The 12,203-nt window shown below is 35.0% G+C and overlaps 1 protein-coding gene across 3 annotated transcripts; it reads right to left on the bottom strand.

Moving 5' to 3' along the window:
• Positions 1–606: 606 nt before the first annotated feature.
• LOC130800919 (peptidyl-prolyl cis-trans isomerase CYP95-like) lies at positions 607–11,071 on the bottom strand. 3 transcript variants are annotated; one of them, XM_057664655.1, is made up of 14 exons: positions 10,869–11,071; positions 9,956–10,050; positions 9,703–9,757; positions 8,506–8,594; positions 8,182–8,206; positions 7,811–7,849; positions 6,870–6,987; positions 6,538–6,668; positions 5,705–6,062; positions 4,535–4,641; positions 3,212–3,416; positions 2,441–3,121; positions 2,293–2,361; positions 607–1,148 (listed from the first exon to the last, which is right to left on the bottom strand). In XM_057664655.1, the coding sequence occupies exons 2-14, from the start codon at positions 10,031–10,033 to the stop codon at positions 821–823; spliced, it is 2,283 nt and encodes a 760-aa protein (XP_057520638.1). In that variant the 5' UTR covers positions 10,034–10,050; positions 10,869–11,071; the 3' UTR covers positions 607–820. The 3 variants fall into 3 exon arrangements, with proteins under 3 accessions (XP_057520638.1, XP_057520639.1, XP_057520640.1); XM_057664656.1 differs by having other exon boundaries at positions 2,293–2,352; positions 10,869–11,010; XM_057664657.1 differs by lacking the exons at positions 8,506–8,594; positions 9,703–9,757; positions 9,956–10,050; positions 10,869–11,071 and adding an exon at positions 8,321–8,372.
• Between the last annotated feature and the right edge of the window lie 1,132 nt (positions 11,072–12,203).

Below are 12,203 nucleotides of genomic sequence, written 5' to 3' on the forward strand. Positions count from 1 at the left end.
TTCAAAAAATTTTTATAAAAAATATACACAAACCGGTAAAAAACTTAAATAATATCACATTATTTTTACTTTTGATAATGGTTATTGATAGATTTGATGTTTGAAAATAAAATACCTTTAAAGTTAAAATTATTTTTAGAAAAACACAATTATAAAAGTTAAAAGATATTTAAAATCAATCTTTCCTTTTTTCAACATCCAAATTAGCTATTTTAAGCTACTAAAGAGAGTATATTAATATAAGATAACACATTAAAATCATTAAACGACTAATATGAATTTATTTTGTACAAAAGTCTGTTCTAATCTATTTAGTTAGGCTATTTAGCCTAATTTGGGGCAAACAATTCCAAATAAATAAGGACAGAACTAATCTTTTTGTAGGTGGTAAAATTCAAATTTGGGGCAAACAATTCCAAATAAATAAGAACAGAACTAATCTTTATGTAGGTGGTAAAAATCAAATTTGGGGCAAACAGTTCCAAATAAATAAGGACAGAACTAATCTTCATGTAGGTGGTAAAAATCAAACCACTTGAATGAAAAGATTTCAACCACTAACCTAACACAAAAATAAGAATCAAGTAAAAAAAAGAAGACAAAGACTTAATTTCAAAGTCCCAAAACTTTAAACTAACAATGTCTTGAAAAATTCTAATTAAACAGAGAACAACGTCATGCATAATGTGGTGATTAAGACCATTACAGAAATGACTTTAGTTCAAAAGTACCTCATACGAAGAGACTAACTACATCAATGTGCATACGACCAGAAACTATAAAAAGAGCAGGAATAAATGCACAGGTTCCATCTACTTTTCTACCTTGAGCTGTTGTCGGCGGAACCATCTCTGTACGAGACTAAACCTTTTTTCGCTGGCGGACTGCCAGAAGATGTCCTCGACCTATATTTATCCTTGCTAGCTCCCTTTGGAGCTGGGGAACCCCTGGAGGAACCTGAGACTGACACACTCCTGCTTCGACTTCGACTCAATGACAACCGCTTCTCAGCACGAGGAGATGCACGATATCTGGATGGAGGACTATTAGAGGGACTACGAACAGGACTCCTGGTAATACGACGGCGACGATAGGGAGGGCTTCGTGAGATACTCGGACTCCTTGTCCTGCTTCTTCTTCTTCTATATCTGCAACACAACCCACATATCATAACAATGTTAAACTGGCAGGGATGGAATTCCAGAGATTACTAGCCATATGCCATAATCAATTCAGTAACTATGAACCAATGGACTGCCCATGGAAGTCTTTAGGGTATGGAGGAATTATATCTGTGAATGGAGCAGCTCCCAAAATGTAGAATCACAAACAGAAAACTGCTGCGACCAGTTAAATTTAGACCACCTGACCCGAAATTGACCAAGAATCCGACCGTGAATTAGTGGGTAACCTAAAAATCCCAACCCATAATCCGAACAGAAAAATTGGGTCAAATACGACCATTTTGACCTGTTTTCATGATTTAGCCGTAGCTCATAGTTGATAGAATAAAAGAAACTGAAAAGATACCCAGAAAAAATTTACAGAGCTTAGATATTTCACAATTATGCTAGATGTATGCAAGTAATGCAACTCTAAGAATGTTATTTCCATTGTTCACCACCCTTGCTCCATCCCCAAAAATATGCAACTATAAGAATGTCATTTCCATTGTTCACCACCCTTGCTCCTTCGCCAAAAGGGAGCATTCTCTACACCTAGTAACTTGTATCCTCTACTACCTTCAGCAATCCCAGGTAATGTTTCCCTTCACGGAAAAAAAAAAAAAAAAAAAAAAAAAAAAACTCAAGGAATGTTCCACACAAGCGTATCCCATCAAAGCTCATCTTTTCCTATAAGGCCATGACACATTGGTACCATAATGACACAGTTTATTTTCAGAAAGACAATCATAGCAGAGTAGTTCCAAAGGCCTCTCCCCTTTTGACATGTCAAGTACACATTTTCTATATCAGTGCAATCAGAAAGATGACTCCAATTGGCAAATTACTAATCAAAAATAGTGGGCTTGCACAGACAGAAATTATATAAACCCCCTAAGGTCTCACACCAACCATCCATATGAACCACCCAAAAAAATTGCAGGTTCTTCAGAAGGGATTATTTATAGAAACCTTCGGGGACCAAGAGTCTGATCCTAAACTAATTAACAATCAAATTCAGAAAGAATAGCAAGTACTTCACAAATATCAGAAGATATAAATTAGAAAAATATAAATGACTATAACTTAGTATGGAAATACGAAGGAAATATAAGCAGTCATTACATACCTTATAGGAGATCTTCTTGGGCTTCGGTACCTAGGAGAACGGTCAGAGTATCTCCTGTAACTGGGATATCTAAAATGTAAACAAGTTTGGAATAAATGACGCTTAAAGATAACAGAAAGGCCTGAAAAGTCAGTTATATGAGCAATACCTGTCACGACCACCATGCCGATAACGGTCAGGAGAGGGGGTCCTGTATTTTCGAGCATAAGAAAACCTATCACTGAAACCTCTACCTCTTCGTATACGTTTGGGTGACCCATCAGGTGAGGCACTTCTTGAAACACTCCTACGGTGAATTGAAGGAGGGCTTCGACGGCCAGGACTTCTAGAGTAGCTGCGATGATAGCTTCGCTTAGGAGACCTAACTGGACTACGACTTGCAACTCTTCTTGATGGAGCACGACCAGAGCTTCTACTTAAGCTTCTATGTGAAGATCTTACGGGGTTAGGACTTCTACGAGAATGTACCGGGCTTGGACTGCTCCGCCTTCTGACTCTCCCAGGGCTTCTACCAGCTGATCTTCGCGATGAGCCTCCTGGATAGCTCCCACTAGGACTTTTTCTAGGTGGAGATAGCACAGGGCTTAAGCTAGAATTTCGTTGAGAATGAGTTCTTGGTGGACTCCTGCTCGGACTTCTAGCTGGGCTCCTGCTGACACTCCTTACAGGACTTCTGCTAATACTTTGACTTCTCTGTACAGCTACCGGGGAATTCTTACCAACACTAGGACTTCTGCTTAATTTTCTTTGGGGTGTAGCACTCCGGCTTCTGCTCATACTCCTGGGACTGATACTCATACTCTTACTAGTAGCCCTTTTAGGACTTGCACTGCGGCTCCAGCTCATCAACAATCAATAAAAATAACAGAAAAATTGGTAGGCATAGAGACTAGTTACATGAAAGAAAGGGAATTTAGACCTAGATTTTCCAGGGTGGTCCTCTACCACATCAGGTTGTCTGTCTCCACTCCTCCCAGATATTGCATCTCTTTCATAGCCATTGGTTTTCTGCTCTCCGTTTTCCTTGGAAGATCTGGGTTCCTTATCGTCAAACTTATCAGAATCTTCGCTTCTTTTGTGATTAACAACAGCAGCAGCATCAACCCTAGGAGAATGGTTCTCAGCTGCAAACACCACAAACAATTATTGCACACTACAAAGCAGGGATAAAGATAACGGCCTAAGATAGTCTTGGTTAGGAAATAAGTAGCCAAAAACAGTATTTTTGGCTAAATATAACGTAAACCTTAAAAATGAAATTGTTGTATTTAATAGCTTTTGTATCCATTTAGAAATTCTAGAATATTCACATTTCTAGCTTATCGTCTGGCTCTTTATGTTCACCGTTTTTCACTACCAATGTGTCTCGACTCTCAAATATGAAAATCTGGTAAATTAAAGTTCCTCCTTAATGTTGCTTCTAGGGTGCAGGGACCCTATGTTGCCTCTTGTAACAGCCACAGCTAGCAGTCAAAGCTGATCTGCCTAAATTAAAGGATTGTAGCGCCCAGCACATGCACAAATGCACAGCTTGCTATAGCTATCAAATATAAAGCTATTTTATAATGTGCAAAAAGATGGGGGCTACATTCTTCGATATGAAGCTTAATTGAGGAAACAAAGAAGCACAAAAATCTTGCAAGAATAAAAGGTATCCATCACTTCTTTAAAATTCGCACCAAAACTTTCTTTTAGGCAGAATTAACATGAGTAGTACACTTCACAGGATAGCCCAAAATTAGAGCTCAGAACATGCTTATCTTCTCGCGGTGCATGCAACAAAAGAACTACTCAGCCACAAATGGGATGGTGTCAGCTAAAAAAAAACATTTACTGAAATGATGCACTCTAAAACCAAGTACAAGTACCATATCTCCTAGCATAAAGCAAATATACAGAGAATGGCATCCAGTTTATTCATTCTTATACAATTTGCAAGGAAAACAAAGACACAAAACTTGGATTTATTACATCAAGGGTCCATTATTTCTTGACAAGTCTCTAGACTAATTTCTATCCATTTGATCAAATCCCCAAACTTGTAAATTGTAATCAATTCTAACGCAAAAGTAAATCTAAAACTGAAGTCATATCAACAGTACACACGAAGGAAAAATTACTCACAAAATAATATTGTTCTCTTGGAAAATACCAATTTCAAATATTCTTAATGATTCTATTCCATTGGGACAGGATGAGGGGACAAGAGAGACATTAATTCTTGAATAGTATAAATAGATACCGTTTTTCAGCAGGTCACCCTTGCGCTTTTTATCAATATTCTTTGTACTGTCCTCGCCCTCAGAGCTATCCCCTGTGCTCTCACTATCACTGAGGCTATTGGATGCCCTTTAACAGCATTAAAGATAGAGTCAAAAACATATATAACAAAAGCATGTAAAGGTCAATACAATCCATACATGTCATAAGCAACAACATCGAGAACAAATTGCGGCAGGGGAAGGGTTCTGCACAATAAATGTTACCCTTGAGCAACATGACTTGTATCTTGAGTATCTGCTAAGCAAGGGATGACCAGGATGTAGACATGTCAAATGGACAAGGTCGAAATAAGATCACTTCATTTTGGACTCAAATCACTTTCAATTTGTTAACTTTCGGGCTTGGCTCAGCCAATGCCTCTTTAAGACCAAACATTCCCAGTTTGGGTAGAGGAATTGTATAATTGTCTTGTTATTTCCCTTTTCTAGTGTGACTTGAACATTTCTTGATAGGAATTTGTAAATCGTATGTGATACACATAGTCATTAACAGACAATTCCACCTATGTAAATGGGACCCAAATACCAGTAAAACTATAAAAAAAATTGAAACTCAACAGAAAATGTGCACAAAATTTCATTTATTACCTAAACCATGATCACTTTAAGGTCAAAAATGATTTCGGTTAGATTTAATATTACCCCAATATTTTCCAAGTCCGAGTCAAATATAGCTTTGTTTACAATCCTTTATTTTTGGATATGTATCAATAGGGATGTCAGGTTGGGTAAATTTTCTTATAGGTCTTTTGGGATATTATCCACCCAATGCATAGAAAATATCTGTGAGAAAGGAATAATAAAGGGCTCTATATGGCTAATGTTGTCATAGAATTATGTTAACATATTAATTAAAGAAACCTTAGCCACAGCACATATCCAAAAACAAGAGTTTTGAGTTACTTAAGGATGCCTTTGCACAGAGCATAGGCACTCACACAAAATGCTTCTAAAGAGAACCCACAATAAACATTAGTTAGATTACTTGGACAAGAAATACACAAGCCAAACAATGAAATGGAATTATGGAAAGGCAAGTAGGAAATGCCCTCCCAAGAGATTCAACTAAATTTCATAAATCAATGTGCAGAAGATGTATATCAAGCATTTAATAGTAGATTTTGTACCACCTTCTAGACTTCCGTCTTGAACGCTTATCCTGCCTTCTCCGCTTCTTATCACGCCGCTTTTCTTTGCGCTTCCCACGTTTGTACTTGTCTCGCTTAGAGGACCTCTTTCTCTTCTTTCGCCTGTCATCACTGGAGGAACTAACATCTGATGAAGATGAATCTGATTCAGAATCAGTATCAAGATCACTACTATCTAAATCACTTTCAGAAGAACTGTCTGATTCAGAAGTATAGTATTTTCTTCTTCTCTTTCTTCTATTCCTTGAAGATTTCTTATGTTTTCCCTTTCTTCGTGTTTCAATGCTATGAGCATCCAAACTCGCCACTTTTGCCAGCTTCTTACCAAGTTTCTTCTTGTCTGCATGTCACAAAGAGCTCAACACCACAGAATCAACATAAAGGGAAAAAAGCAATTATCGTAAACAATGAGGGAGTTTGACAAAGGTTGTCGGCTTTTTTTTTTGGCGTGTTTGACCAGCTAAAAATATTGGCTTTTTTTGTTAGTATTTAAGCTAGCTAGATAAGACAACCGCTTAAGTAGATGTTTGGTAAAACCATGTATTGGCTAAAAGGTGGACCAACAAGCCAACAAAAAAAGTCAATCAAGTTGGCCATTTCATTTTGGCTTAAAAAGTCAGTTTTTCTGTCACCCATTTACAAAACACATTTTTTCGCTCTTCGATCAACCGAAAAGCAAAAGCCATTTAGACATCCCGAATCAGTTTGTACATTAGCTTGAAAGAAGCTAGCAAAAAAAAGTAAATACAGCATAAAGAGTGAGAGAAACTCTCTTAAGCATGGCATATATTTAATATATATCAAATAAGGTTTACCACTTTCACTGAATTCACCGGAGTTGCAAACTTTAATGGTGACCGTTGGTTTGCCATCTTCATCACCAACATCCTCAATTTTTTTCAAAACCTCATGTCCATGCACAAGCTTCCCAAACACTATATTCTTTCTGTTAAAAATAAAATTTAAAATTAAGGCATAGTCCTCTAGAAAATTCCAACGAGTATTATGATTCTAGATACTCTGGATCGGTAAAATGCCAAAATGTACTTCGTTAATTAATCACAGATCCAAATCAATTAAGTATAAACACTCATATGCAACATCACCGTGTACTAATAGGAAAACATAGATATGAAAGTGGAATAACTTGTCAAAGTTTTGATTAGCCTTGAACATAATATTGAATACAGATCCACAAACGTCACGATCAGCTAGTGCCATAGATAAAAGACCAGGTTCATCATGCTTTAGCTTTGGGGGCTCATCTAAAACAATTACAAAAAAGGAGCTAATCAGTAAACAGTATCACAAAGCCATAACAGCAAAAAGGCCAAGTTTTAACATCCAAATATGTATATTTGATACAAATGGGTGTGCACATGCATAAATTCATCTGGGCTGATGTGTGTACAGACATGAAATGCAAATTCAGCTCAACACGTTGACAAAGCTAGACCTTAACAACCAAAAAAAAGTTCATTGACTTCCAGAACACCCGGAAAAATTTTTGGCTAATCTAAATGCACCTGGAACAATAGATTGTATAGCAAGTGTTGTCAATATCAAGTAGCAAAACTTTTTGGTTCCGCGTGGATTTAAAAGGTTAAAGGTGTCTTCTAACTAAAGCATGGATTCGATAGTGGCATTGCTCTTATATAATGTTTCATTTACTTCTATTTCTTCTTTTTATTTCTAGAATATAAGCAACTTAATTATTCTATTTGAAATTTGAATAAACAAATTACAACTCAAAAGCATATTTCAATAAAAAAAATCTCTAAAAGATAATTCACAACCACGTCCACCGAACTCGCAAAATTGCCTAGTTTAAGAAAACAATAATGCATTTGTAATCCAAAAAAAAACAAGTCTACTTCTAGATTAGTGAAATCTTCAAGCATTTAAAATATTAGTCAAATGAGTCAACCTACTGACAAAAATAGGTTTATGTTGTAAACTCAAAACAAGTTTATACTACAGCAAATTATGTAATATATGTTGTCACGTCAGGTCTTTAAAGCAAAGTACCGCAAGAATTCAAAATTTTTGATTTAAATAAATAATACATAATATGCAATCTAAATTTACCAGGAAATGCGTCACCATATATACTTTCACCAGCTGAACCTGCAACACACAAGGAGTGCATCATGCACAATAGTATTAACCATAGCCAAAGGAAAGATATGTCTTTTAATTAGACACAAATAAAAACAAGAGCCCAAAAATTAAACCCATTTTCTTCCCTTTTAACTACTTTTTCAATATTTCACATGTCATTCATTGAAGTTAGTCATTGAACAAATTTTAAATAGTCAGCAATTAATTGATTTCTATAAAGTCAACTGAACCCCCTCATCAAAATATACCAGAATTAGCCACAAAACTGTTCCATAAAAAAATAGGTTCATTTGGTGTAGTCTTGATACAAAAGCGTAAAGTATTAACATAGAGCATACCCTCTTGTCTGAGAAGATCACCACCCTGCACAAACAAGGAATCGATAAATAAACAGAAATGAAGAAGCTTGTACATAATCAAGCACAAACTCAATATCTTTACTAAATCAGGGTGGATGAATAACATAACAAATACAACCTTAAAACTACATCATTAGAATTTCAGGTGTGACCCATCAGCCCTGTATCCTACAGCATGGACAACGATAGCTAACCAATGAAGAATATGACAACTTCTAACTTGCGTCCAGACAGAACATTTTTGAAAAGAACAAAAATTTAGCTAAGAATAAAAATATATAAAATAAGGGATGAGAAGCATGCCTGAGCTCCAAAACCTTTCACTATTCGATGGAAGAAGGTACCCTTGTAGTGCAAAGGAATCCTTAGCCTAGGACTAATTCCCTTCTCTCCTGGAATTCAGAGCGGAAAAAAGAAAAGAAAATATAGGTTAGACACAGCTATATAAAATCAATGAAAGGCGTCAAAATAATGCAACACTAAACACACATTTGGTGAATGATACGCCCATACCCGTAGCAAACCCTAATTCCTGCATTCAGTTTTAGCGCCTCACCCAAACCCTAGCTGCTTTTTGTTCCTCAGCTATTTCTTTCTCTCATTCACATTGCACAAAACACAATTTTTCAGTTTGACTACTTCGGTGTCAGCAAGCAAAATTCGGTCTACCTAATTTGGTTTGGCGCTTTGGATTTGGTTTCCTCCAATAAAATACGGTTTGATGCGGTTTGGTGATCGAACAAATAAGGTTTGGATTTGGACTGAAAAATTGAAAACCTAATTAAATACGATTTGTTTTGTTGTGTGAAAAGTGCAAACCATACTCCGAACTTTCACCCCTAAATGCTGATTATTAAAAATGTCACATTAAGATGCCATATTCAAATCAAGAATAACACTAACTATGCAAGCGCTGCATTTTAAATTTCTGCAATGAAAGTTCTTGATAAGTCTTTCTAAGATAAAACCAGGAACTACTATTTAACATACCTATTACCCTTTCCTCCATTGTTCACAATAATATTGAGTGACCCCACCATTCAAAATACACCCCTTCTCATAAAGAGAACATGGGTTCTAAACCCATAAAGAAATGGCAATTGAGAAATCAAAGACCTCCCAATTTCCAATAATAACTCAAAAAAGAAATGGTACAGCAATGAGGAAGTTCACAGCTTTATCTAAAGGTATAAACAAAACAGACAACAGTTGGTTGAATGACCTCCTCGTTCCCAGAAATATTATCAAATAGAAATGGCATAACAAAACAGCTTGCTGCTTTAATTGGTAGCATAAGCTCAAAGCATGCCCAAAAAAAAACCAACCACAAAGTACAAAACACGACATCATTGAAGCAAGGTAAACACATCATTGCATGTGAAAAATTACTCAAAACTAAGGATTGTTTTGGAAAAACAGATGCAGAAAATAGAGAGACAACATCGCAAAGTAAGAAAATGAGAAATCTTTTACATTACATCTATGTTCAACAGTACTTACCTGTACATAATGCACGGAAATTTTCGGCAGTCTTTGGAACCAAATCAGAAAAAAGCTGTGGTGACCAAACAAAAAAAGCTATTAACATCACTCAGTTTAAAGGAGATATGTAAGAAGTACAGCATACAGAAACTAGATGATTGATATGCTTCTCAAATGGACAAGGAACATGAAGAGTAGAAACACAGATCATCACGAGGCAGATAAACCAGCCTTGTCAATTTTAAATTACGTTACATTCAACAAGTGGTACCTCAAAAACCATTCTTTCACATGGATCTCCATCAATAGACACATCCAAGAAAACAAAGGGATTTTTCTTCTTGACCATCGCTAATTCTTTGTTCTCTGTTGCAAAAAGATAATTCTAAAGAATTAGCAAAATCAAGTGAACCGGAAAGTTACAGCATCTCCTAGATACTTCATGGAAAAAAGGGAGGGGGAATAGATATATCTCAACAAAATAAAACACAATTCATCAAGAAATTCAAAATCTTTCAGACGTTTAATTAATGCGTGTTGGGAATTCCAAGGGACTGAATTATCCTCATGCTACCTTCAACCAGCATCCAATAATGTCCGGAACCTAACCTTCAAACACAGCCTTTCAGAAGTAGTCACTTTTCTCTCTTTCTTCCCTCTGGCCTCCCCAAACAATACCCCCAGCCCATGGCATCTGCAAATAATCAAAAAGATTCTATAGACACCATTCCGAGTTCCAACCATAATTACTCCTATTTGTCCTCCGAGTATGGATTACATGTTCAAAAAAACCTATCAGGATTCACCATACTGCTTTATCAAAACTCAGAACATCACTTATTACCTCCCTCTTCATCTGCTTCTTACTCTCACGACACATGAAAGACCATTGAAAAAACACATTAGCAAAACTAAAATTTTAAAAAAAAAAACCTTGAAAACAAAAATCACATTTTGCAAGAATCAAAAATAAAAGCATAATTTCTAGAACAAAACTAAAAAAGCACCCTCAAAACCATACAAATCCAACCTTAAACCCTAAATAATTGTAGAAACATCTGCTTCCCTAAATCCACATAGAGTTACAATATTTGAATAAAAATGAGAGAAAGGTGACAGACAAAATTGATCAAATTTGATTACAAAAGATTGATCATGGGGAAGAGAGAGAAAGTAAGGCAAACCTTAGCGAAAGAGCAGTAAGCGGTGCAGCAATGGCAGCTGCTACACCGAAAGATTAGAAAAACTGGACTATGGAGGAAGAAAATGGTGTGTTTACGAGACAAAAAACCTAGCGTCCGATTCTTTTTACCACCAATAATTCACTTAAATGACTAGTTTGCCCCTATTCTTTGTTCTCTATCATTATTCGTTTAAGAGATTGCCATTTGTTTTTGAGGATTGATCCAAAATTATCCAAATATTCATTGATTTTCTTATAATAATTTCAATTTTTGATTAAGCATGAATAATTCAATTTTTAAATTATTTATCTAGAAACATTATTACATTATTATCCAAATATTCAATTTTTACATGTCAATTCCTATTTAAAAAAGGAAAATAAAATAAATAATCAAAATTATTTAAAATTAAAAGTTAAAATAAAAAAAATAAACTTACTTGATTGCTATTTTATATATTTTATATATTTGAAATTTTTATAATTTATTTTTGTATTGACCTTTTTTTTATGAAAATGACTTATGGTGTAGGTTCAGTTTACCTTCATGTATTTTTAGCAATCACCCTAAACATTGGGATTATTCATGTTTAATCAAAAATTAAGATTATTATAGGAAAATCAGTAAAATATTTGATTATTCTGAGCAATTTTTCTTTTGTTTTTTAGTCGATCTCTTTTAACTTTGTAAACTCTTTATTGTAAGTACACTTTCTTTAATTTTTTTTTTTTATATTTTCTCTCGCTTAATGTTACTCTTACAATTTAGTGATTCATACCAATTTTTTAATACTTTTATAGATTACTAGTTTTGCAATCTCATATGAACGGAGTAAATATATAACAATCTAACAACTTGTAAAGCGAAATTTCCGACCAAAATTGTCCTCTTCTCACATTAAGTATAAAACAAGGTTTCATCATTATTTTATTAGGAGTTAATACTAATTGTGCACGCGGATCCCTAAGTTACACTTTCGAACACAATGCTATTTTTTAGAATGGTATATAGAATATTAAGGATGCAAACATAGTTTACAAAAATAAACTAATACTATGAAATCAAACAATTGGAATTACATTGGGATCCAAGAGTTAAGCTCACCAAATAGTTTTCTGCAACCGTTGTAGAACAATTTTAGACTTACAAATTAAAGACGTAAATGGTGCTACAAATTTCATTATCAGCTACGAGTATTAAGCCAAGTATACCAATAAATTATCAATATGAAATTGAGGAATGGAAATTACTTTTTTATACCTTGTCAGGAGTATCAAAGAGTTTTCTCACCAACATGGAATTAACCACGTAATCATTAGGCGCAATTATCAAAGA

This window comes from Amaranthus tricolor, chromosome 15 (genome assembly GCF_026212465.1).
Source record: "Amaranthus tricolor cultivar Red isolate AtriRed21 chromosome 15, ASM2621246v1, whole genome shotgun sequence".
NCBI classification, from domain to species: domain Eukaryota; kingdom Viridiplantae; phylum Streptophyta; class Magnoliopsida; order Caryophyllales; family Amaranthaceae; genus Amaranthus; species Amaranthus tricolor.